At 41.0% G+C, this 24,842-nt stretch overlaps 1 protein-coding gene across 1 annotated transcript in view; it reads right to left on the bottom strand.

The window, feature by feature from the left end:
* DCT (dopachrome tautomerase) overlaps positions 1-22,772 on the bottom strand; it is a 41,915-nt gene extending 19,143 nt beyond the window's left edge. Inside the window, exons 1-6 of the mRNA XM_066380689.1 lie at positions 22,042-22,772; positions 12,273-12,572; positions 9,650-9,750; positions 9,348-9,514; positions 6,832-7,011; positions 4,778-4,913 (exon numbers count right to left, since the gene is read on the bottom strand). Coding sequence (XP_066236786.1) covers positions 4,778-4,913; positions 6,832-7,011; positions 9,348-9,514; positions 9,650-9,750; positions 12,273-12,572; positions 22,042-22,336 — 1,179 coding nt within the window. The 5' untranslated portion in view covers positions 22,337-22,772. The remainder of the gene's footprint in view (positions 1-4,777; positions 4,914-6,831; positions 7,012-9,347; positions 9,515-9,649; positions 9,751-12,272; positions 12,573-22,041) is intronic.
* Between the last annotated feature and the right edge of the window lie 2,070 nt (positions 22,773-24,842).

Below are 24,842 nucleotides of genomic sequence, written 5' to 3'. Positions count from 1 at the left end.
ACTAGAACAGGAAGAAAAATATTACTATATATTTATTCCTATCGCAGAGAAGGGACATTGATCCTTTAAACCAGAGGTTAGGAAACTAAAACCTGTGGCCAAATAGGGCTTACCACCCATTTTTATAAACAAAGTTTTGTTACAACACCACATTCATTTGTTCATGTATTGTCTATGGCTACTTTCATGCTACAGTGGCAGAGCTGAGTAGATACAACAGTTTGTCCAGCCTGCAAAGCTTAAAATACTTGCTACCTGGCCATTCAGAGAAAAATGTTGCCAAGCTGTGCATACTTACAGCCTCCCTCAAAAGGAGGAAGTAAGATATATTAAGATGCTGAAAATCAAATTACTAGGATTATCATTATTCCCTTTTGTAGGAGAGATAGATTTGAGGTATAAGTCTCAATTTGTCAGAAGATTTTGCTTTTCTACTCATAATATTGTGAAGTACTTGATAAGGGGTAATGTGACATTTTTTCTTATGATAGGAATTGTGTGCACAAATGATGCACAGTTGAAAATGTATAATTTAAGCCCCCAAAAAGAATGAACTCTTACCATTGCAACAGTATAAATGGACTTAGTGGGTATTATGTTAAGTAAAATAAGTCAGACAGAGAAAGACAAATACCATATGATTTCACTTTTATGTGGGATCTAAAGAATGAAATGTACAAACAAAATAGAAACAAACTCTTAGATACAGAGAACAAACTGATGGTTGCCAAAAGGGAGGGTGGTTGGAGGGCTGGGTGAGAAAGTTCGGTGAAGGCACTAAAAAGTACAGATTAGTAGTTCCAGAATAGTCACAGGATGTAAAGTACAGCATAGGGAAGATGGTCAATAACATTGTAATAACTAGGTATGCTGCCAGATGGGGACTTGAAACATTGGGGGGATCACTTTGTAAAATATTTGATACACCACATACTATGCTGTACATCTTAAACTAGTATAAAATAATATTGAATGTCAACTGTAATTGAAAAATAAGATTAGAAAAGAAAATTATGTTTTAATAAAAACTTATTTAGAGGTATATAGTAAAGATGAATATATGTATTCATCTTTCATGTATATAGCAGAAAAGGTAGACACCAAAAATGCTTGGCATAGCTGATGACTGAGATCATAGCCAGAAAATGATGTGAAAGACCAAGTTAGAATGCTTGAACAAGGCAGACATCTTACAGAAGAGCAAACATGGCTGTGGAGACCTAACAGGTAGCCTCTCTCTGCCCTTTATTACAGGTCGGGACCAATAGTACACATTTGTGACACTCTCTTCCTTGATTGCTACCATACATATGGCAAAAATAATTTTAGAATGAAGGAACTGCTCCACCAACTGTTCCCATGTCAGGATTTCTTATAGCTCATTCTCACCATGCTTTTATTTATCTGCGACTCCAGAAAGCTCCCTCCACCTTCACACCGCCAGGCAAGCTTAGAGTCATGGTAGCTACTCCTTTCCCTTCCCTCTTCTTATCTCCCTTTTCTGTGCCCTGGGTGGAGTGAAAATAAGAATCATCTCTGAAATACCTCTATGTGCTTGTCAACAAATCACCTTGAGGCACAACTGTCTCCTGTGAAGAACAAGATGAACCTTAATTAAGATTTGAAAATTCAAATGCAACGCGTAGTTCTCTAATTTTTTTCCCAACTACTGTAAAGCACACTGAAATTTTTATAACATTTGTGTGGTACTTGACCAGCTTCATAATATCCTAACTTATTATGAGTTGCTTGACACTTTTGCCCAACACCAGATTAGGCCTGTGACTAGAACTTGGCGGAGTGGGAAAAAGAGGTCAGTGGGCTCCCCAGACTGCACAAGGCAGGACTGAATAAAACTGATTTGATTTGTAATCATGTGCTCTTTAGATGATGTCGGGTAGCCTCCCAGGAGTCCAGAAAAAATTGATGGTCCTGAATGTGTTGTGCTATGGACTGAATTATGACCCCACCCACCCCCAAATTTTCTTGTTAAAGCCTTGATCTCCAAAGTGACTATATGTGGATATGGGGCCCACAAGAAGGTAATTAAGGTTAAATGATGTCAAAGCCAAGACCCTAAGATAACAGAATTAGTGTTCTTATCAGAAGACACACCAGGAGCTCACTCCCTTTCTCTTGCTGCCGTGAAAGGAGCTTGCAAGAAAGCAGAGGTTTTTCACCAGGAGCCAATAAACCAGCACCTTGATCTTGGACTTCCCCGTCTCCAGAACTGTGAGACGTCAATTTCAGTTGTTTAAGCCACCCCATCGGTGCTATTTTGCCATGCATCCTAAGCAGACTGAAACACATTGCTAAGATTAACATTAAGGTGAGGAAAATTCGGAGTGGGGGGGGGTCATATAATGTTTGCTTCAGTACAATCTACACTGGATAATAATATAAACTCAAAATACTGGTAAAATAAAAAGGAATTGGTGATGAAGTTTCTTCCTGTAATTGCTCCGAAAACATCTATCCAAGGCATACAACCCTGAAGACCATATTAAAATAGTGGATGGTGAGTTGTGTCTGTAAAACAGACATTCTGGGGTTTCATCGGCTGACACAAAACACATTTATGTTGTCTAAAGCTTCGAAGCCAGCCTCGGTGGAGCTGCACCTGAAGGAGGGTAGTTTGGGGAGTAGCCCCTGACATCCAGGGGCTGGCCTGGTACTATCAGTCAGGTCTTGGCGTTCTCCTGTCAGACACAAAACATTTCATGAACTATCAACATCAGACATGATAACTCTGGTTGTAATGTTGTAATGGATCAAGACAGAAACAACACAACTCCATAAAATCATGTCTAAGCCTAGATGAAACATGATCACCGTCCAAGTCACAAAATACTGGACATGAACATTAGCCCTTTTTAGCCAAAACAAGGAACTGCCACTGCTTTACCAGTTCTGATTTGTGTTCTCTATAGGTAAGAATTATCATGATAATCATAAAATTAGCCCCGCTTCCTGAGAGCATCCTACCCAGACCAAAGCCCCGATTCCTTAAACCTTCCCCAAATCACCTAGCATCCCTATAGCAAGCAATAATAAGTCCACATGTTCCACTGCAGGTGTATTACTCTTGCTCTTAGCCTGGAGGACAGTAGGGGCAGCTGGGATAAAGTGGCTCTGACTTGTGCTTACCCCATTTTATTTGTCTTAGGAGAGCCGCTTAGTGAACATATTTTTTAGACTAGTAAAATTTCAAACTCTAATTAATACAATACCATTGTCAAGTTCCCTTCTGTTTTAAAGTGAAACTAAAATCAGGCTCAAAAGTATCAAAGGAATTGATATTCTGAAGAATTTTGAAGAGCTATGAGGCTTCTACATAGTCATAGCAATTCTCTCTACTGGCTGCTAACAAAGTAAACAACATCATATGTGATGTTTGTATTAATTGAAGGCATTTTTGGTTTTGTCTGTCTGGCACCCATTCTCCACTCTCCTCCCTCTTCCAACAGAATATTTCTTCCTGCAAAGAAATAACTACAAGCGGTATATATACAAGGTTCATGCACTTATTCCTACAATGGAGGTGAACATGTGACCTTGATCTGGCCAATCAGAAGACCTCGTTCCCCTTGCCACACCACCTGTTCCAGGCTAATTCTGGGCTAATTCTGGGACTGTTGTCCTGCTGCTATGGACACATGACTTCTTAAGTCAGGTGCTAAACTGGTGGCATGTGTGTCGGTGACTCCCAATGGCCATCTCAGCTACCACATAGAAAGAAACTGTCTAAGAAGATCCACACAGAGAGTAGACCTCATGTGAGCCACCAGATTCAGCAATGCCTGAAGCCAGCAGCTCTCTTGAATTTCCCAGTTTTTGGAAAATAATTTATTTATTGGCTTACATAACTGTAAATAAATAAGTTATAAATAAATTAATAAATTAATTTTTCTTATCCTAAATGCATTTGAGTTGAATCTCTATTCATTTACAAAGGAGACAGGACCAAAGAATATTCCTTCAAGTTTGCATATTGACCCATCCCAGTATGTCCAGTCAGCTCTACCAGACTGTTCTATATATCAGAAGCCTCCTGCAATGGGGGTGCGTAGTGGTCATATGTCCCCCATCTTAAATAGATTTTCCACTGATGGTGTGTAACAATAAAAACAAGTATAAGACCAAATTCTAGTAAACCTAAGAACCTGTTCTTATACACCCACGGAAGTACTCACTCTCCTCTTACAAGCATCTTGCATGAAAGGTTTGTTCCAAAACAGACACGATATTCTGACAGTAGGAACAGCTGACTTTTAATCAGAAGCCTTTGGGAAGTGAGGGAACCAGGACCACACACCAAACAGAACTTTGGGCTTCCTGTGCTGCTTCAAAGGGGCCAGAATGCTGGACTTCATGCTAGGGTCATGGTATCTACAAAGTCCTTCTAACCCACCACTTATCTTCAACACCACCTTTTCACCAATTAAACATCATTTATAATTATGCAAATTTATGATATAATTATGCTAAATTATGATATTATTTATACTATCATTACAGTAATTAATAAATGTACCTCTAGACTGTAAAGTCCTATCTAGGATCATTCCAAAGCTAACCATCTCCAAAGTGCTAGTTTCTGAGAAGGGGACTTCAAACCACCCCATCTGGGGCAGACTGAAATTAATTTACATATGCATACATCCCATTGTTCACACAGAGAATAAAACACATAACAAACTTTAATCTTATTGAAAAGCAAATAAATCCAACATAGTATCTAAAACATTTTTCATCTATTCCTAGGCTTTGAACATACCACAAAAATAGGATCATTGGCAGCAGAATGTGGCAAGGCGCTTGTCCCGTTCAGGAAGGAATGAACCAAGTTGTGAAGGCTCATCACTTGGGAGTCTGGGGTCCCATCTGCTTTATCAAACCCCTCCAGGGCATTCCTGGAAGAAATCAACAGCAACAACAACAGTCACAAATTGATGGGTTTTTTTTCTTTGCTCCAGCCTACCTAATCATCTCCCAATCTGAGATTGGGTAAGGAAACGGGAAGCTATGTTACAGCTCATAGACTAAGAAATAGCCCCAACTTTTAATGATCATCTTCTCCAAGGGGAGGGAACTCTTATTCAGTGCTGGTTTTTCACCTACTAGCTGGATTATATATCTTTTGTGTACTGTGTGACAATTTTTATTTTTTTTTTGTATTTTTCTGAAGCTGGAAACGGGGAGAGACAGTCAGACAGACTCCCGCATGCGCCCGACTGGGATCCACCCGGCACGCCCACCAGGGGCGATGCTCTGCCCACCAGGGGGCGACGCTCTGCCCCTCCAGGGCGTCGCTCTGCCGCGACCAGAGCCACTCTAGCGCCTGGAGCAGAGGCCAAGGAGCCATCCCCAGCGCCCGGGCCATCTTTGCTCCAATGGAGCCTTGGCTGCGGGTGGGGAAGAGAGAGACAGAGAGGAAGGAGTGGGGGGGGGGGGGAGTGGAGAAGCAAATGGACGCTTCTACTATGTGCCCTGGCCGGGAATCGAACCCAGGGCCCCCGCACGCCAGGCCGACGCTCTACCGCTGAGCCAACCGGCCAGGGTGTGTGACAATTTTTAATCTTCACATCCATCTCCCTCAGACTACAAACTCCTAGAGGGCAGTCTTTTTTTCTTCAGATTTTTATTGTCAGGGCTCAATACCCTGCCCAGCACATGGTCTATGATCAATAAATGTTTTTTGAATTAACATATAATTTTATATTCCTATTTCTCAACTAAATAGACCTGCAGCTTGACTGTAATATATATTCAGTGTTCTAACATATCCCAAAATAAACATATCCTGAAATTTCCCTGTGTTTTTTTAGCAACCTACCCATTTTCAGGTAATTCTAATTGTTTATAGCCTAACTTCAGTAATCCTCAAATTTAAGCATACAGCAGAATCATGGGAGAAAAACACTCCTATCATGCCCCCCTCCCAGAGTTTCTGACTCAGTAGGTACAGGCTGGGTTCTAACAATTTGTATTTCTAGCCTGTTCCTAAGTGATGCCAATTATGGTTGTCTGGGTACCACACTTTGAGAACCTGTTCCTTTTCAAAGATAGTCTCAAATGTTGCCCTTTCTCTTACCTTTGACCCCACCCTGAGGGCTGTACCAACCCTGTCACAAAACCTGAGACCTGCTACACCTAACACAACCTCTGCATTTAAGTTCAGTCTACCCTGACCCTGTCTCCAAATAACCCATCAGCTATATAATTTACACCCAGATCACATAGAAAATCCAGTTTGGGAGAATAATATGAATCTATCCAACATTTCTTTTTGGAGTCCCATTCATGCTTGTTTAAAATCTTATTTATATAAATACATATTTTTCATAATTTTTAAAGTCTTTTTAGAGGGAGAGAATTATTAGCTGGCCTTTAAAATTTACATATGGCAATGTCATTGCTGAGTTGTAATTTAAGATGCATTAAGTCTATAACAGTCCTCTGAGATATCAGTCCCCAATATTAAGCTCTATGACAGATCATTTATTTTTAAAAAGATAGAAAAGTAAAAGAAAGAGCATGAGCAAATATTTTTTAAATACTATATTCAATGAGTTACCCTGGTTCTGAAGACTGTAATATATTTATGGAATACAAAAAATGGTTTTAAAAAGCTAAGTTATTAAAACTGCACTATTAATTATAGTGAGTGGATGATGACTTTTCTAACACTGATCCCTTGTTACCCCTCTTATCAAGCCCCTCTCCATTATTAACTCTGTAAATCTCTCTAACCTGGATTTCCTTTCTGTTCATTTCAACCACAGTCATGAAAATCGAAAGTACCGGTCTAGCAGAGCTCAGAGCACCTACCTGAAGCTGAAGGTGGAGTTCTGGAAGAAAGGGGGATTGTCAAACTTCTCGAGAGACAGACAATCTTGTACGTCTTTTTCGGACGGCAATTTCTCACCATCTCTACCCCTTTGATTTCTTCTCAGCAAACCTTCATAGGTTCCATTACACAAGGTGACCCGGCGGTTGTAGTCATCTAAGCTAAGATTTGTAAGGGGATTAAAAAGAATATGTCTTACTGTGTAGAAAGTATCATAACTTTGGGCCAAGCAAACCAATCAGAGTCATCCAATAAACTTATTATAGTGACCTTACAAGGATCAAAAATATGTCATAAAAGTACTATCTCCAAAGGTACTTCAAAAACATAGATGCAAAAATATGACATATGAATAAATATGCCTAATAATTACTCAAATACTGGAAAGACAGTAAGATAATTTACAGACAAAGTGGTAATTCCTAGTATGTGCATTTGAATCTTAAAATAACTGAAGAGCCTGACCAGGCGGTGGCACAGTGGATAGAGCGTCAGGCTTGGATGCAGAGGACCCAGGTTTGAGACCCCGAGGTTGTCAGCTTGAGCGTGGGCTCTTCGGGTTTGAACAAGGCTCGCCAGCTTGAGCCCAAGGTCGCTGGCTTGAGCAAGGGGTCACTCGGTCTGCTGTAGTCCCACGGTCAAGGCACATATGAGAAAGCAGTCAATGAACAACTAAGGAACTGCAATGAAGAATTGATATTTCTCATCTCTCTCCCTTCCTGTCTGTCTGTCCCTCTCTCTGACTCTCTCTGTCTCTGCCACAAAAAAAAAAAAATTAAAAAATAACTGAAGAAAGAATAAGATGACCAGTACTATACTAAGCTAAGCCAATTTGGGCAGAAGGAAAGCATTTTAAGCAAACTGAAGGCAAATGAAGGCTGTCAGAGTGAAAACAGATGAAACAATATGGAGGGGAGATATTAGGACAAACGCTGTGTTAGAAAATGTTCTAAGGCAGTGGGATGCTTATGTTGTAACATGGAGGCTGACAAAGTTTCACGCCTCCCCCAAAAGATTATATTCTACGTGCCTATTGTGGCTGAAAGGCCACTATCAGACTGTTATTTTATAGAGATAAAATGTTAAGCTGTTTCTGTGTGGGTTTTACTGGGTAGGGGGACATTAATGAGGATGTGGGAAATGAGTCAGCATCAGCACCATGAGAACCAAAAGCCAGTACCTAAAACGAGGCAAAAAAAAAAGAAGAGCCTCCAAGGCAACATTCCCAAATGTGTTCCAGTGAGATGGTCTGTGAAATAGGGGCGCCAGCGTCAGATAACTATAGACCCTTCTTGAGAATAATAATACACTTACATAAGAAATGCCCTGACTCACTCTAAATTTTTAAAAAAATGTTTTTATTAAGCATTCCCTAAATTTATAGAAAGCTCTTTTCATATACCACCTATTAAAATACCTCAAGGCACTGAAAAACAGTGCTGTATGAAATTATGCTAAGTCACGTAAAAAGCTCTTGTTACATCACTGTGTGGTGTGGAACACTATCTGCAGGGCTGCAAGAAAAGCTGAGGATGTGAAGAATGGGACCCCAGCTAGCGTGGCTTAGACACCTGAAAATATGCACATGCCCAGCCTCGCGGGGTTGACAATGCAGCTCACTCTGTACCCTGGAACAGTCAAAAGACACAGGACAAGGAAGCTCGATCAGCAGGGTTAAAAATAAAATTTTGGAAGAAACAAATGAATAAAGGAAGCCCTCTTGGGGAATCTTTTTCTGAGATCTGAGCCAGGAAAAAGAAACAAATTTAAGGAATCACTGAGGACAGACTTCCTCTTGGGCTGCGGGCTGCTCACCTCCTGTGTTTTTGAGTACTTAGAGCTCACCCTCCCACACCCTTTCTCCAGCCCCTCTCAACTCCCAGGCCCCTGTGGTCCAGCCACACCAGATTGCTTCCCGAGATCGTTCTAGCTTCATACATGAAACTCCCCCCCAACCTTGAACATACTCACCACCCTCCCTTCCCTGGTTGAGGTCTTTGCCTCCTTAGAGCCTTTCCCTGCCTCTCTCCTTGGCTTTGCACATACATCTATTATGATACTTCCTTCTGATACTGTATGATTCTTTGTTTACAAGCAATCCACCTGTGTAAATACAAAATGATATTCAAAAGGAAAGCTATGTTTTATTCATCTTTACATTCCCAGCACTATAATAGTGCTTGGAATATGACTGGTGCTAAACAGTTGATCTCAAAATGATGGCCAAGCATACTCAATTCACAAATGTGATTTTTTTACCTCTATTTTTTATGAAAGGGCACAGAGTTTTTTAAAATCCCACCTCCCCAAAAAATATAATTATATAAAAATAAATAAATAGATAAATAGATAAAAAATCCCACCTCCCCCAAGAAAGTCATTTTCAGAAACATGTCAATAGAATCCTGCATGCATTAGAAACAGAAATATAAAGGGACTCTCCATTTCTCAGAGTAAGAAAATACGGTCTCTGGATTTCCAGACCAGAGGTGATTACCTATCACAGACAATTTCCCAGCTGGAGAATCTTGAGTTCTGACTAATCAGAGTCGGATCATCTTGTCTTGCTGCCCCGAGCAGCTGGTCTGTACACACATCACACTCGTTCCTGCCTGTGGCAAAGTTCCAGTAGGGCAAAGCAAAGGACTCATTGCCAATAAGTCGCTGAAAGCAAAGGGCATGTCTCATTTAATTCATGCCATCAGATACAACAAGAAAGCATATAATGCAAAGACTGATACGGGTCTTCACAAAATGTATAGCATAATTTAAAGAATGAAAGGTATAGCATTCACCAACCTGAAGATCTCTTTCCAGCCACAACAAATGGTACCGGTGCCAGGTGACAAAGGCAGGTCCTTGATGTGAAAAATCAATGGCTTTGTATGGGCGCCCTGGTCCTAAAATGATTGAGAAACTAATTAGAGATCACAGAATAGAATTTTTTTAAGTTAAACCTTACCTAGAATGCACCTGCAAAGCCAATACAACCATGATTTTCTTGTCCAAAAAAATTGTTTTTGTCATTTATTTTTCTGAAAGCAACAACATCAACACCAAAACAATTTTAGAAGCAACTCAGTTTTAGGATAAATTCCTCTACATCTCTCAAAAGTTTGTCCCCAGAGACCCAGAGAAATCCGGATCACTTTCAGATTTAAGAGCCCATGTTATATAAATATATTTAATTTTAAGCAATACTGTATTTCATTAAAATGAAATCACAGTAGCCGATGTAATAGATCATTAAGACCAAAATAAAATACATTTTTATTTATTTTTATTTTTTTAGCAAGAAAGAGAGACAGACAGAAACAGACAGGAAGGGAAAGAGATGAGACACATCAATTCTTCATTGCAGCACCTTAGTTGTTCATTGATTGCTTTCTCATATGTGCCTTGATGAGGGGGCCTCCAGCTGAGCCAATTACTGCTGGCTTTAGCCAGCAGCCTTGAGCTTAAGCCAGCAGCCTTGAGCTCAAGCCATCAACCCTTGGGCTCAAGCCAGTGACCATGGGGTCATGTCTCTGACCCCAGGTTCAAGCCATGGGTTCAAGCTCAGGTGACTCTGCACTCAAAATAGAGATCTCAGTATTTTAAACCTAAATCTTCAGCATCCCAGGCCAATGCTCTATCCACTGCACCACCATCTGGTCAGGCAAAATATATTTTTACAAAACATTTTCTAACCAATTATTTACAAATGCATACATTGATAAGGGAGGGATTAATTAAGAATAAAGAAACTTCTACCACACTCAATCTACTTCAGCATTTATATAACCAAAATGAATTTTCACAACTTTTACAGATTTTGCCTTCACCATCAATCAGTTACAACTATTGGCTAACAAGCCTGGTTGCCGAGACTAGAAGAGAGAAAAATATATACTGGTACATTCGAACCAATTTGCTGGCCACTGGACTGCCAATTTCACTGAAAAGTTGTAGGCAATATAATGACCTCCCTACTGCTTGTTCCACCCACTTTTCCCCTTTTATAACAGCTTTGATGATTATGTAGAAACTTTAGCTAACTTTAGTTCTTTTTCAAAGTACCTATAATAACTTCGGAGAGCTGAAAAGACATGAATATAAATTTAATTTCTGGATACAACTAGAAACTATAGAGTTCTTTTCCTCTTGAGAGACTAGCTTCTCATAAAGCAACAATTCCTCAGAGTCATGATGAGAAAGCTATAAAGATTTATGACCAGAGGAACCTCTTTATCTATCAATAAAGAGAGACAGATGCTTACCCGAGAGGCACGATTTTAAGAGACTCACATTGAGGAAAGGGCTATTGTTGCTGCTATTAGCTACACAGTCCTTTTTAAAGGTTTTAATCCAGAACAAAGTTTAAAGTTCTCAAAACATAATTATGAAGGAGAATAATATTGTTTGTCAAGTGTAATTGAACATTTTTTAATTTTAAAAAAATTTAAATTTAAATTTAAAAAATGGTGAGGGAGAAGGAAGTGATGGGGAACCAGTGATAAACGCAAGGATGGGCAGTTCCAAATGAGAGTGGGACTGTTCAAAGTGAGCTTGATGTCCTCATTCACCCTGACACCCAATAGGGGTTTCCAGATGGGAGATAATTGCAGGTATAGCCAAGGGTTCAGAACTGTATTGAGCAGACCCTGGAATGGATTCAAACCCTCCTGGAACAAACTAGTGTCTATGGTTTTCCCCTGACTGAAAAATGACTGAGGATGAAGCTGAACCTACTAGATTAATGAAGTTCCCAGCAGACAAACCCCCATTCCAAGTCCAACCCAGGCCTCAATGTTTAGGGTCCAGAAGGGCAGGGCACTGTAGCTGTAGACAGTAACTGAGCCAGAAGGAACACGGCATTGCTGTGGCTCAGCTTATGATTTTCATGACAATACAACTCCAGAAAAACCCTGGGCATCCCAGCAGTGCATGGGCACCATAAATGATGACCTGAACATCTGAAAACTAATACATGTGAATTCAATGTGACACTTCTAGCACAAACACTCTAATTCTGCCCAAAGACGTTTCACATGCTTTAACACATATTCAGTTAATTCCTCTAATTTGAAGAAAAGGTCAAAGAGGGCTTCCATGGCCAGAGTTAGAAATGTTTTCTTCTGGCATCAAAAGAAACTTGTCTTCACTTTTCCTTTGAGAATTAATGTTGTAGAGAAGAGTTCGACTTTGAAATCAAACCACAAACCACAGGAGAGAACATTTTCACATGACTGCAGCCAATGTACAGGAAGAAACTGCTCCAGCCTAACTGTAGGCGGCATTTGACAATTGTCTGATTTTCACAAACCTAACCCTTCCTTCAGCTTGTGCTCTTGTGAATTCACTTGCCTGAAACTACTTTCCACCCACCCACCCCCAAAACCAAACCTATAATAATATGCTTTCATTTAAGAACAACACCCACCTAATAATGTATCTCTTACAGAATAGTAATGGAGCCACACAAAGAAATCGTAAATGCTGCAGTTGGCAACCTGTGGCTGGGTCCCATTGGGCCCAAGCAGCCCCAGCCAGTGTTGCGTAGTGATCACGTAGTCAGGGTGTGTGGTATTCTTTGCGAGGTCTAAGGCACCCAGGAACTGCTCTCTCTCCTGAGGCGTCAAAAAATGAATGTTCTGTCGAACAACCAGTGGTTTCTTCTGATCGCAGTTGGAGCCAGTCCAGCCAAACCTGCAGTCTCCACAGTTGTAGCCAGCAAAGTTCCCTAGAGTATTTAAGGGAGGAGAGGGTGGGGAAGAGATGGCATAAGTAAGTTTATGTAGTTTGGAAGGAATTTCTGAATTTGAACTTAGGATAGAATGGAAGAGAAGATGAAGGTGCTTACAAGAGGGAAAAGAAAGGCAATTTCTATCCTTTATTCTCTTGAAATGTTTGTACAAGTATCTCAAAATGAACACTAGAAAGTTCCCTAAAAATTTTTCCTGCAAAGACAGAATATTGAATGTATGACATGCTGTTATGGCTGAACTTGGTCTCCCCCCAAGTTAATATGTTGAAGTCCTAATCCCCAGTACCTCAGGATGTGACTGTCTTTGCAGAGAGTGTATTTAAAGGGGTAATTAAAGTTAAACTGAGGTCATGATAGTGGCCCTCCATCTAGTATGTCTGGTGTCCTTATAAGAAGAGGAAAGTTGGGCACAGACAGTTACACAGATAGTGAAGACACGGAAAGAAGACAGCCAAACCTGCCGGCATCTTGATCTTGGACTTCAGACCTCGAGAACTGTGAGACAATACAGTTTGTCACCCTGTCTGCGGTTCTTTGCTATAGTGGCCCTAGCAAACTTATCCCATGTTGTCCTCTACATACTTCTTCTCCTCACTGGCCATGCCCCAGGGATTCCTTCCTATGTCCTCCCCCTGCCCCTCCCTGGGACTGAGCAGCAGCCTCGACATCCACGCTGCTGAGCCCTACCGTCCTGTGGCGTACACTGAAAGGCTGACACAGTTCATTGATTCGGAGAAGAGCGTATACACTAAGCTAAAAGTGAAACCCAAATAAATAAGCTGATTTTCAAGAATTTACAGGAAAAACTAAGTGAGAAAGCTGGTTTATTTCACAAAGGAGACAGAGTTAAGACAAAATCAATGGAAGCTGTCAGGTCATAAAGGTCAATTAGCTGCCACGGTGTCAGGAAATGCAAATCACTGCAGGTTCCCTGTGGTTGCACAAATGTCTCTGCTCTGTCATCCCAGGGAACAAGGACTAGCCATCTTAATCTCTAAGCAGCTTTCTGATTAACACTGACGTTTAAATTATTTTCGCTTGCTTTTGACTTTTCTCCTCTTAGCCTTGAGCGCTGCTTTTGTTACTGCCAAAATCATTGGAGTCAAATGTTGAAACAAAGAGGGAAAATAATACTTTATCTCCCAGAAGATAGGAGGAGAAAAGCGGTTAACCTGGGTGACCAGCTCTCCGGATCACCTCCTCCTCCATCTCACGCTTCCAGATCTTTTTACTTGTTCTTCCTCCTTGGTTGCCTAGGTTACCTACTCCCCCTTTAAGCTCCCATGGACCCTTTACAGGGTCACCCTTAATTCTACATGTGAGCTACGGATGCTTCCACGCTGTGCTCCCGCAGTTCCTCCTACAGCCATGGCTCGGTTAGAGCTAGTTGGCCCCGGGTGCTGAGGGTGGCTCCATAGCCTCCACCTCAGGTGCTAAACAAATGGCTCTGGTTGCCACAGAGCAAGGGCCCCAAATGGGCAGAGCATTGCCCCCTAGTGGGCTTGCTGGGTGGACCCCAGTTGGGGCACATGCGGGAGTTTGTCTCTGCCTCCCTTCCTCTCACTAAATAAAAAAATAAAAAGGATTGTCTCTCTATCTTTAACCTTTGGCATTTTGTTTGTTTGTTTGTTTTAACCTTTGACATTTTAATTATAATGTGACTTGATTTGGGCCTTTTTGGGTTTCCTTTGTTTGGGACTCTCTGCACTTCCTGAACTTGTATGTCTATTTCCTTCACCAGGTTAGAAAAAAATTTTGTCATTATTTTTTCACATAGATTTTCAATTTTTTGCTATCTATCTCTCCTCCTTCTGGAACCCCTAGGATAAGAATATTGGTATACTTAAAGTTGTCTCAGAGGTCACTAGCCTCATTTCTTTTCTGACTATTTTTTTCTTTTTGCTGTACTAATTGGTGGTTTTCTACTTCTTCCAAATCTCTGATTTGAACCTCTGCTTCATCTATTCCAACTATTGATTCCCTGTAATGTATTCTTCATTTCAGTTACTATATTCTTGATTTCTGAATAGTTCTATTTTGTTTTCTAGTTCCATTTTTGTTTCCTGTGTCTTTGTTGATTTTCTCACCAAGTTCACCCACTCTTCCCTTAAGTTCATTGAGCATACTCATAACCAGTGTTCTGAACCCTGTTTCTAGTAGATTGCTTATCTCCATATTGTTTAGCTCTTTTTCTGGAGTTTTGTTCTGTTCTTTCATTAGGGGCATGTTTCTTTGTCTCCTCATTTTGGTGCCTCTTTGTGTTGATGTATATGTATTTTACAGAGCTACTCAGTCTCCCAGGCTTGGTAGAGTGGCCTTATATAGTAGGTATTCTGTAGGGTTCAGTGGCACAGCATCCTTAATCACCTGAGCTGAGCACTCCAAATGCACTTCCCATGTGGGCTGTGCGTACCCTTCTGTTGTATTAGAACTTTGATTGCTATTGGCATGATGACAATGGGAGGGATTTGTCCCAGGCAGATGGGCTTCAAGCATGGTTGCGACCATCATGAAGGATCAGCTGTGCCTGGCCCCACACCATGGAGCAGGACTTACTTCAGTGGGGCTCTGGTGCTTACTAAGTCTACCCCTTGAATGTGTCACTGTAGAGTGGCTCTGAGTCCTCCCAGAAGGTGCAGACCAAGGTTATCCACCACCTGTGCCCTACCCAGGACCACCCAGCATGAGCTACAAAGTGATCTGCAGATGGCTGCTACCTGTGCTGGGCTTAGAGGCGCTCAGGAGAGGCCAAGCTGCAAACTAAAGCTGGTTGCTGCTAGTACCAGACCAGGGTCCACTTAGAGAGATGTAAGGGGTACACCAAAGCCAGATGTTGCTTGTTTGAGAGATTTTAAGAAAGCCTGAAGCATGATCCAAGACAGGACATTCATATGGAAAATCCATTGGAAATAGCTTGTATGGGACTGCAAATTGGGTGGGTCCGGGTCTCAGGTAATCACCAGGATAGGCGAACAGTATAAGCAAGGTTGATAGAGACTCAGATATGGCACCTGCCTGCCATCTCTATACAGGAACAATGGCCTCTGCCAGCACTTATGTCTAGGAGAAAGCTGCCTCTCCAGATCATGTCCCAATTCCAGATCATTCAATTGCTTCCCGTTCATCTCTACCATACATGGGCTGGGGACCAGCCTGTTCCATATCTCTGATTCTCATCCACCCTTCAGATCAGTCTCAATGTGGCTTCTTCTTTATATCTTTAATTATAGTTTTTATATTTAGCTAGATTTTAGGTGGTTCTAAATGATGGCTGTTCTGTAGTTTAGTTGTAATTTTGATGTGGTTGTGGGAGAATTTGAGTACTGAATTTACCTACATCACCATCTTGACTGAAAATTGTACAATAATTACTTTTAAAACATCTTTAATGAAAATGTATGACCTATTCTGGCAGCTTTTATAAAAAATAAAGTATTTTTTGAGGACTGATTGAATAAAATGCATCTGAAGAATACTAAACACCCAAACTTCCAGCTGTTCACCTATAGCCAGATGACTGGAGGTAGATATATACAGTTCTAAAATAAAAACGTAATTCTTTCCTTCAAAATTCTAAGAAACAGCAGACCTAAATTTTGAAATAATAAAATCAATACATTTCTACATTTAAAGGCATAAAACTTGTCTTTGAATTTTGGGATCTCATTGTTCAAACTGAGTAATTCATCATGAGCTTTAAGATTCCTACTCTTTCTTTACATGATTATTTTCAGTTGCTTGAAACAAAATTACCAGTAACTAATTATCTCCTTCAGCCATTTATTCAACAATTTTCTTGATTAATACCTACTACCTAAAGGGCAGCTGAAATCGAGCATGCCTTCCTCTGGGCTCCCACGGTTTTATGTGCATTCACAAATTGCCACACTTTGTAACTTTGGATTTCACCTCTCGAAAACTGTCATATTGGGGTAAGAGTTCTACTTCATATGGCTCTTTTTTTTAAACATATATTTATTTATTTATTTTAGATTTTATTTATTCATTTTAGAGAGAGGGGACAGAGAGAGAGAGAGAGAGAGAAAGGGGGAGGAGCAGAAAGCATCAACTTTCATATGTGCCTTGACTACGTAAGCCCAGGGTTTTGAACTGGCAACCTCAGCATTCCAGGTCGACGCTTTACCCACTGTGCCACTGCAGGTCAGGCTACTTTGTATTGTTCTTATGGAAAACAAGCATGTAAATATATTAGAACACTCAAAACAGTGTCTGGTGCATAGTAAGCTCTATATTGTTATTATTACTGGTATTACTGGATACCACTTATCAACTAGTACCATGTAAGTATTTGTTTTCATATCTGTCTTACTCATCCACTATACTACCAACGTATTAAAAATCACGTAATGTTTTTTCCTTTTTGTACCTTAGGGGCCTAACACTATTGGTGCTAAATAAAACATTGGTTGGGTTCATAATGAAGAAAGCCAAGAATAATTGAACAGAATAAAATAAGCACTAGAGGATACAAACATAAATAATGTACAGTGCCTTCATCTAGGGTAGATGGATATGAACACAATGACATATCAATGCAAGTCTGCCTGTGGCGAAAGTGAAAACAGAGGAACAAACCAAACACCAGGGAGACAAAAGACAAGATGTTAATTCTGGCTCAGAAAACCAGAGATCTTTCACAATTTTGTTGAACACAGATGTGTCTTTTCACAAAGCCAAGGTTGCCCATGAAAAGCAATTGTAGGAGTACAAACAAGGAAATATTTGTCTGAATTTCAACTCACTTGTGACCCAGAAATGTATTCAATAAAAAAATTCATTTTTTTACCATGCCACAGAAAAAAATATTCCAATGCTCTGCAGATCTTTTTCATTTTTTAGCTTCTAAACCTGGTCCAAATATTTTGTTAAAATGCTGAAGATAACTGAAAAGTTCAACAATGTAACACCTAGTACTCAAAATGTTTATTTCTTTAATTTAAATTTCCTAGTAGTTTCTTACATCAATTTAACAAGTTAACTTTTTCCTTTAATCCACCAATAGCAGCAGCAAAAAATGGAAGAGGGGCCTTTTAGAAATGGAGAGAGAAAAAATAAAGAATCCCTAGATATCTATCTATCTACTATTGAATATGTTCTTGACAAAAATTAAATTTAAGAAAACAAAGTCCAATACCTACTTAGGACTGGGATACAAATGGAAAGAGACTAAGGGTAACCAGACTACGCACGTTCCTACATGAACTACATCAGCTCAACCTCAGAAAGCTATTAGACTAAATAAGCTTAAAGGCCACCAATTAGTGAATTTATAAGGAGCGCCAAATAGCCTATTCCTTTTAATTAGGGATTCTATTATTTTAATAACAATACTTTCTACTCACATAGGGCCTTTCATCTATAGAGCTCAAAAGGATTTTGCAGGTGTGGTTTCATCATTATCCCCATTTCAGAGATTGAAAAATGGAGGCAATTAGTCACTTGTACAAACAAGATCTTCTCAGACAACTGTTCTAAAACTATTTGGTGTGCATGTTTTTCAAAAGTTTAGAAACACAGTTACAACTGATCAGTCTCAGAAATGCCAACTGAAAGGTACAACTTGTGAAGTAAATGGCCAAGTCTCCTGAAATTCAGTTCTTCCTGACAATTAATTTCAATAATGTTTGGTTTCAATTTATTCCCATAGAAAATATAGAAGTTTTCTCTAAAGAATTTGAGACATAATTTAAGATTTTTTTTCCCTTCAGAGTTTGCATTCATTTTTTTTCCTTTTTTTTCCAAATGAGAGGAGAGAAGACAGAAAGAAAGAATCCCTCATTACTCTGACCAGGATATACCCTGCAATCCCTGTCCAGGGTCAATGCTCTGTCCATCTGGGGCCATGCTTGCAACCAAGCTATTTTTAGTGTCTGAGGCAGAGGTTTCATGGAGCTATCCTCAGTGCCTGGGGCCAAGTTTCACAAATCAATCAAGCTATGGCTGCAGGAGAAGGAGAGGGGGGGGAAGGGGTAGAGAAGCAAATGATTGCTTCTGTGTGCCTTGACTAGGAATCAAACAAGGATATCCACATGCTGGGCTGATGCTCTACCACGGAACCAACTGGCCAGGGCTAGTTTTCATTCTTTTTAATTAAATAAGCTAAAATCTTTTACCAACTTCAAGATCATAGAGACTATGGTATGTTAATTTTTTATTTAAAAAAAATTTGTGGTAAGAACACTAAACATGATATCTACCTTCTTAACACATTTTGAAGTGTACAATACATTACTGTAGTTACAAAGCTATACAGAACTGTAGAACTTATCTTGCTCAATTTGATTAATTTAGATTCCTCATATAAGTGATTCCTTCAGTATTTCTCTTTCTGTAGCTGACATTTCTTTAGCATAATATCCTCTAGGTTCATCCATGTTTTTACATATTGCAGAATTTTCTTATTTTTTTTCAGGCTGGATAGTATTTAATCGCACATATACACCACTTGGCTAGGATATGTGAAAATTGGAAACCTGTACACTACTGGTGGGAATGCATAAAACTGCTATAGAAAACAGTATAAAGGCTTTTCAAAAGCTTAAAAATAGAACTATCATATAATTCAGCAATCTCACTTTTGGATATTTATCCAAAGGAATTGAAATCAGGATCTCAAAGAGATGTTAACATTTCCATATTCATTGCAGTACTATTCCCAATAGCCAAGATATAGAAACAACCTTAATGTCCAGCAACAGGCAAATGGCATGTTTATTTTTCCACTGATTTAACAAAGTTCAAGATCATCAATAATCAATTTGCCAGAAGTTAATCTACACCTCTTCTTTACATTTTGGGTCACCCTAGAAGAATCCCTGGGGTCTTATTTGCAAACTAATTATGAACCTACCAGAGAAGAGGGCTTTGGAGCACTCAAGATCAGGGTTAAATTCTGAAGACTGGCTTCTAAACCATGAAAAAGCTACCCTAGCAAAGCAAGCAACTCATTCTTTAGGGAGAATACAATTAAAGACATGTGTCTTGCTTTGGAACATATGACATATTATAATAATTATTGTGTATACTAAATAACTTTTCAGCTTAGTGACTAGAGATTTAGTCCTAAGACCAAAAGTAAAAACCATCTAGCCACCCAAAGTTGGGATGGAAAAAACTATGGTCCTTAATGAGTCCAGACAGAACAAACATGGAAGGAAAGGGTGAGCCATGACTTGGTAGTGGGCTTCAGAAGCAGTCATGGTCTTGACAATGGTCAGAGTTGGAGACCTATACCCTAAGGAAGCCATGCTTCCTTTGACTGGCTTACGGACATGTGAGGTCCTCACAGCCTGGACTTATAGGACAGGTACTGTTTCTGGTCCTCTGCCTCTGACCAGGGATTGAATCTGCAACCTTGGATTATTGGGAGGATATTCTAATCAACTGAGCTACCCAGCCAGAACCCCCTTTTATGTTATGAATACAGGTCACTGTGACCCTAAGTTATCATCACTTCTAGAGATATATTTATAAGCATTCCCTCAAGAAAAGGAGATCACAATTATTCCTTCTATTCTGCCATTCTCTATTCTTTCCATCCCTGCCTTTAAAAAAAACCAAACTTGTTACCCAGGTCAAATAAAATAAAATGTTGATAAGAAGTGTTAAATATTATATCTGATTTTCTAATACCTTCTGTCTCAAGATTCTATCACATAAAGATTTCCAACCTTTGTATTCTGTGGTACTCTAACATTGATTGACCCGGAAAGAAGTGTTCTAGAAGATTTTTTGAGTCATGGGCAAAGAAGTTACTGGTTTCCAATTGCATAGGTAACATGAAATCAGCTGCTTCTCATTAGACTAAAAAGCCATGAGAACTCATGAGATAATATCTATAAAGCAAATGCTCAATTAGCTTAGAAAAAATGGATAGTATATATTCAATATGCTATTAAAAATTTTATGTCCAGGCCCTGGCCGGTTGGCTCAGTGGTAGAGCATCTACCCTGTGTGTGGATGTCCTTGTTCAATTCCTCATCAGGGAACACTGGAGAAGCGATCATCTGCTTTTCCTCCCCTCGTCCTCTTTTTTATTTCTCTCTCTCTTTCTTCCTCCTGTAGCCATAGCTTGATTGATTTGAGCACATCAGTCCCAGGCACTGAGGATGGCGCTGTGGAGCCTCCGCCTCAGGCACTAAAAATAGCTTCATTGCAAGCATGGCCCCAGACAGACAGAGCATCAGTCCCAGATGGGGGTTGCTGGGTGGATCCCAATTGGGGCACATGTGGGACTCTGTCTCACTATCTCCCCTCCTCTCATTTGGAAAAAGAAGAAAAAAGAATTTCTTGTCCAAATGAATGCTCAAGGTAAAACTAACAGATGCTTTGTAACACAGAATTAATAATATGGCTACAAAAATTATTATAAGCCAGAATTAAAGTTGAAAAAACTAGCATCATTTCTACATTTATATCACAATCCTTTATACATTCCCTTAGTTTACTTTTTATACCCTTACATAGTTCAACTATCTGTATTTTCCTATGGTCCACTATCATATAAGAACATAATAAAAACATAACTTACAAAAGAAAAACTCTTATGCAGCTGGAGACTGTAGAACAGTGTCCAAGAGCTTTGTTCAAGTTGCTGCATATGTTTTCTTGTGTTTCCAGTGCCCTGCCAGCCTGTGAGACTCTATCACTGCTGTGCATGCTGCTGACACTGGATGGGAGCCCTGCCCAAGAGGACCTGAGAAGGCACGGAAGAGTCAGAGGAACAAGAAGGGCACAGAGATTTCAAAGAAATGGATAATAAGAGAGAACAAGGCTGAAAAGAGAGACACGGAACAAATCGGAAATGCCCACATCAAACCCAGACAAGAGTGAAAAAAGCCATTGTTATCTGATCACAATCTTCCTTCTCCAGATCGCTGAGAAAGCTCTGACCCACCACATCTCTCCGACTTTGGCAGAGTTACAACCCAGGCATCGCCTTTACCCTGCCTGAGATCTGTTCAAACCATTAGAAACGCTGAGACAAGGACTATACAGAACACCTGCCTTGCATGCCTGTCTTCCAACCTCACCCACCCCTCTCTCCAACAAGTACAAACCCATTTCAGGAGAGGGCATTGCATCGTGAAAGGACTTGCTCTGGGTTTCAAAGCTGACTCCTGAGCTCTTTAGCTTCCAACGGACAAGCCAGTGGTATGTTGGCATGAGTTCATATAGCCAGGCTTGGCCCGTGTATTGTTTATTTAGATTTCATAACTACATGCACTAGAGGGTTGGAAGAATATGACCAAGACAACAGCCTTACTCAATTTGCTGCCTACGAGAAACAAACGTGCTTTTCCTCTCAAAACCTAGTCTCACAGTCAAATGAGCCTCATCCCTGCCTTACGAGGGGCAGCATTCCCAGCCGGGCCCTCCCCACTAACTTTGGAGCAGCACGTTTCCCCATACGGGTCCCCCTCACCTGTGCACTTGCAGGTCCGGTTGAAGAACTTCCGTGGCCACCGCTCTCGGTCATCCTGGTTTCTCAGGACGTAAGGACCACTCCAGGGCCGGGTGTCGGCTTGTACCTCCGTGCACTGGCCGCGGCCCTCCTGAGAGCCGCAGACATTGGCCGGCTCCGCACCCAAAGGCGGGCAGCACTCCTTGGACACCAGGCTGGCCACCGTCATGCAGACCCGGGGGAACTGCGCCTGGGCTCTGGGCAGGATTCCATAACCCAGGCAACTGAGCAGAAGCCCCCACTGCAGGGGGCTCATGGCTTTATAATTGGGAGAACCTTCTCTCACCTTCCACTACCAAACAACTTTCTTCTTCTCTCCCACTTGAGCTCCTGAGCATTCACTCAGTTTTTGATTTGGAGATTTTAAAATATATTTTTCTTTTGCGGTCTATTCCTCTCCTCTTTAAAAAAATACCCTCAAAATCACAGAACCCATGCATGTGCACATGTGCACATGCACAGACTCTTTTATGTGATCCAAACAACTAAAACAAATTTAATTTTATTAGAGGCGCCTCTAACAGCCCAACTTAATGAGGGTAGCGCTTCTCACCATCTTCCCCCTGTTAAATCAGGCTTTGTCTAATTGAGTTAATTTGCAGAGCACTCTAGTCATACTACTTATTACATGGGTATTTCTAAAGCCCCTCCTTTCTCCTTAGCCCATGACTTTAATTGCCTTGAACTCAGTTCAAAATCCAAACACCGGGCTGCCTTTATTCTGTCTGGATTGCCAAGCCACGGGGCTTTGTGGGGTTTGTGTGAGGGCTAGGAGAAGCCATCATTAGGGGGATTAGTGTTAGAGAAACCCTCATGGTTAGCACATGACCCAAAGTGCACAGTGAAGTAGATGAACTTTCTGGCTTTGTGTCAAGAGGGTAAAACCATCTTCATTATCTGGGCTCATATGCTCCAGCCAAGCTTGTGACCTCAGACTTCCCAGGGAGTCAATAGATGCAGTGAGCTCGTTGTCAAAGGCCCTTTATAGATGAGTACACACTGCTAACTGCAATTCACTCCTGACTGCTTCCTGACGTGCTAGAAAGACCACCACAAGAGGTCACACAACTTCAGAAATAAAGAAACATTTATTTAGGGCTGACATATAAGGAATTGCTTTTTTCCACAATTAGGGACCCTCTCCCCTCCAAATAATAATGTTCTATTCTCCTATTCAGCACATCTAGGCTGCAGATTTTTTTTTTTTTAGTTACATGATGAACCATGCCACTAGAAATTCAAAATTGTGATTATCTCATTGTAAGGAAGGTGATGAAACAATTTGCAGCGAAGGCTTGAAAATGACGTCTTTTGAGTCCTGTTAAAGTTAAGCATTGTCGATCGAGAAGGATGCTTTCCCTGGTGTTTCAGGGGCAGCAAGGGCAGCATCCAGATCTGTCAAAACAGCCATTTTCCCCTTCAGGGGCAGGACAGGACTACCTGAGCGACAAAAGGACCTCAATAGTTCTTAAGAATATATTAGGGCATGACAATACAGATTATTAATTCCAAAGCCATTTCCTAAGGTTAAAATTTTTTTATATTGCTGTTCCGATTCCATGTACTTCTGTGTCACCCCATGGTATTAAGTTGTGACTAATTAAGTGATAATTTTCAACTCAGACTGTCCACCGGAGCCAGCCTGCACCGCTTGCCCAAGGACGCGGAATCTCTGGGCTGTGACCTGGGCTGTAGCCTGTCGTATCAGTTCTCCGGGTCATCCGGAGGTGCCCTCAGAGCTGAGAATCACTGGCTCAGAATACAACATAGCTGAAAGATTCCGTGGATGTTAGTTCCGCAAGCTGCCCTCACAAACTACCCCAGGCTGGGTAGCTTAAAATCGCAGACATTTATTCTCTCAGTCCTGAAGACCAGAAATATAAACTCAACATGTCCGAAGGGCTGCGCTCCCTCTAACAGCTCTGGAGGAGCAGCCTTCCTGCTTCTTCTCCCTTCCAGAAACAGCCACCATTCCTCAGCTTCCTTGATTAAAGGCAGCGTTACTCCAATCTGTGCCATAGTCACATGGCCTCTCCCTTTCTGTCTGTGTCCCTCCTCTGTGTGTCTCTTATAAAGATACTTTCTGTTGGCTCAGCGGTAGAGCGTCGGCCTGGCGTGCGGGGGCCCCGGGTTCGATTCCCGGCCAGGGCACATAGGAGAAGCGCCCATTTGCTTCTCCACCCTCACCCCCCCTCCTTCCTCTCTGTCTCTCTCTTCCCCTCCCACAGCGAGGCTCCATTGGAGCAAAGATGGCCTGGGCGCTGGGGATGGCTCCTTGGCCTCTGCCCCAGGTGCTAGAGTGGCTCTGGTCACGGCAGAGCGACGCCCCGGAGGGGCAGAGCATCGCCCCCTGGTGGGCGTGCCGGGTGGATCCCGGTCGGGCGCATGCGGGAGTCTGTCTGACTGTCTCTCCCCGTTTCCAGCTTCAGAAAGAAAAAGAAAAAAAAAAAAAAGATACTTTCTGTTGGATTTTGGGCCAACATGGATAATCCAGGATGATCTCATCTTGAGATCTTACTTATATCTGCAAAGATTCTTTTATGAAATAAGGTCCCATTCACAGTTTCTGAGGCATGGAATGGCTTCTTGGAGGCCACTATTCAACCCACTATGGCATGGATATGGAGCTTAATTAATACTAGAATTTCAATATCTCAGAATTGGAAGGGTATTTTGGAGCTCATTTACTCATTCTATGTGTATTTATTGACCCTTTTTATGCCAACCTTGTGACACTTTGGGATTTAATTATTTGTTTCCTG

The sequence above is a fragment of the Saccopteryx leptura genome, chromosome 4 (assembly GCF_036850995.1).
Source record: "Saccopteryx leptura isolate mSacLep1 chromosome 4, mSacLep1_pri_phased_curated, whole genome shotgun sequence".
Classification (NCBI taxonomy): Eukaryota; Metazoa; Chordata; class Mammalia; order Chiroptera; family Emballonuridae; genus Saccopteryx; species Saccopteryx leptura.
Note: the sequence above shows the minus strand (reverse complement) of the source record. Positions and strands in the feature narration are given on the sequence as shown.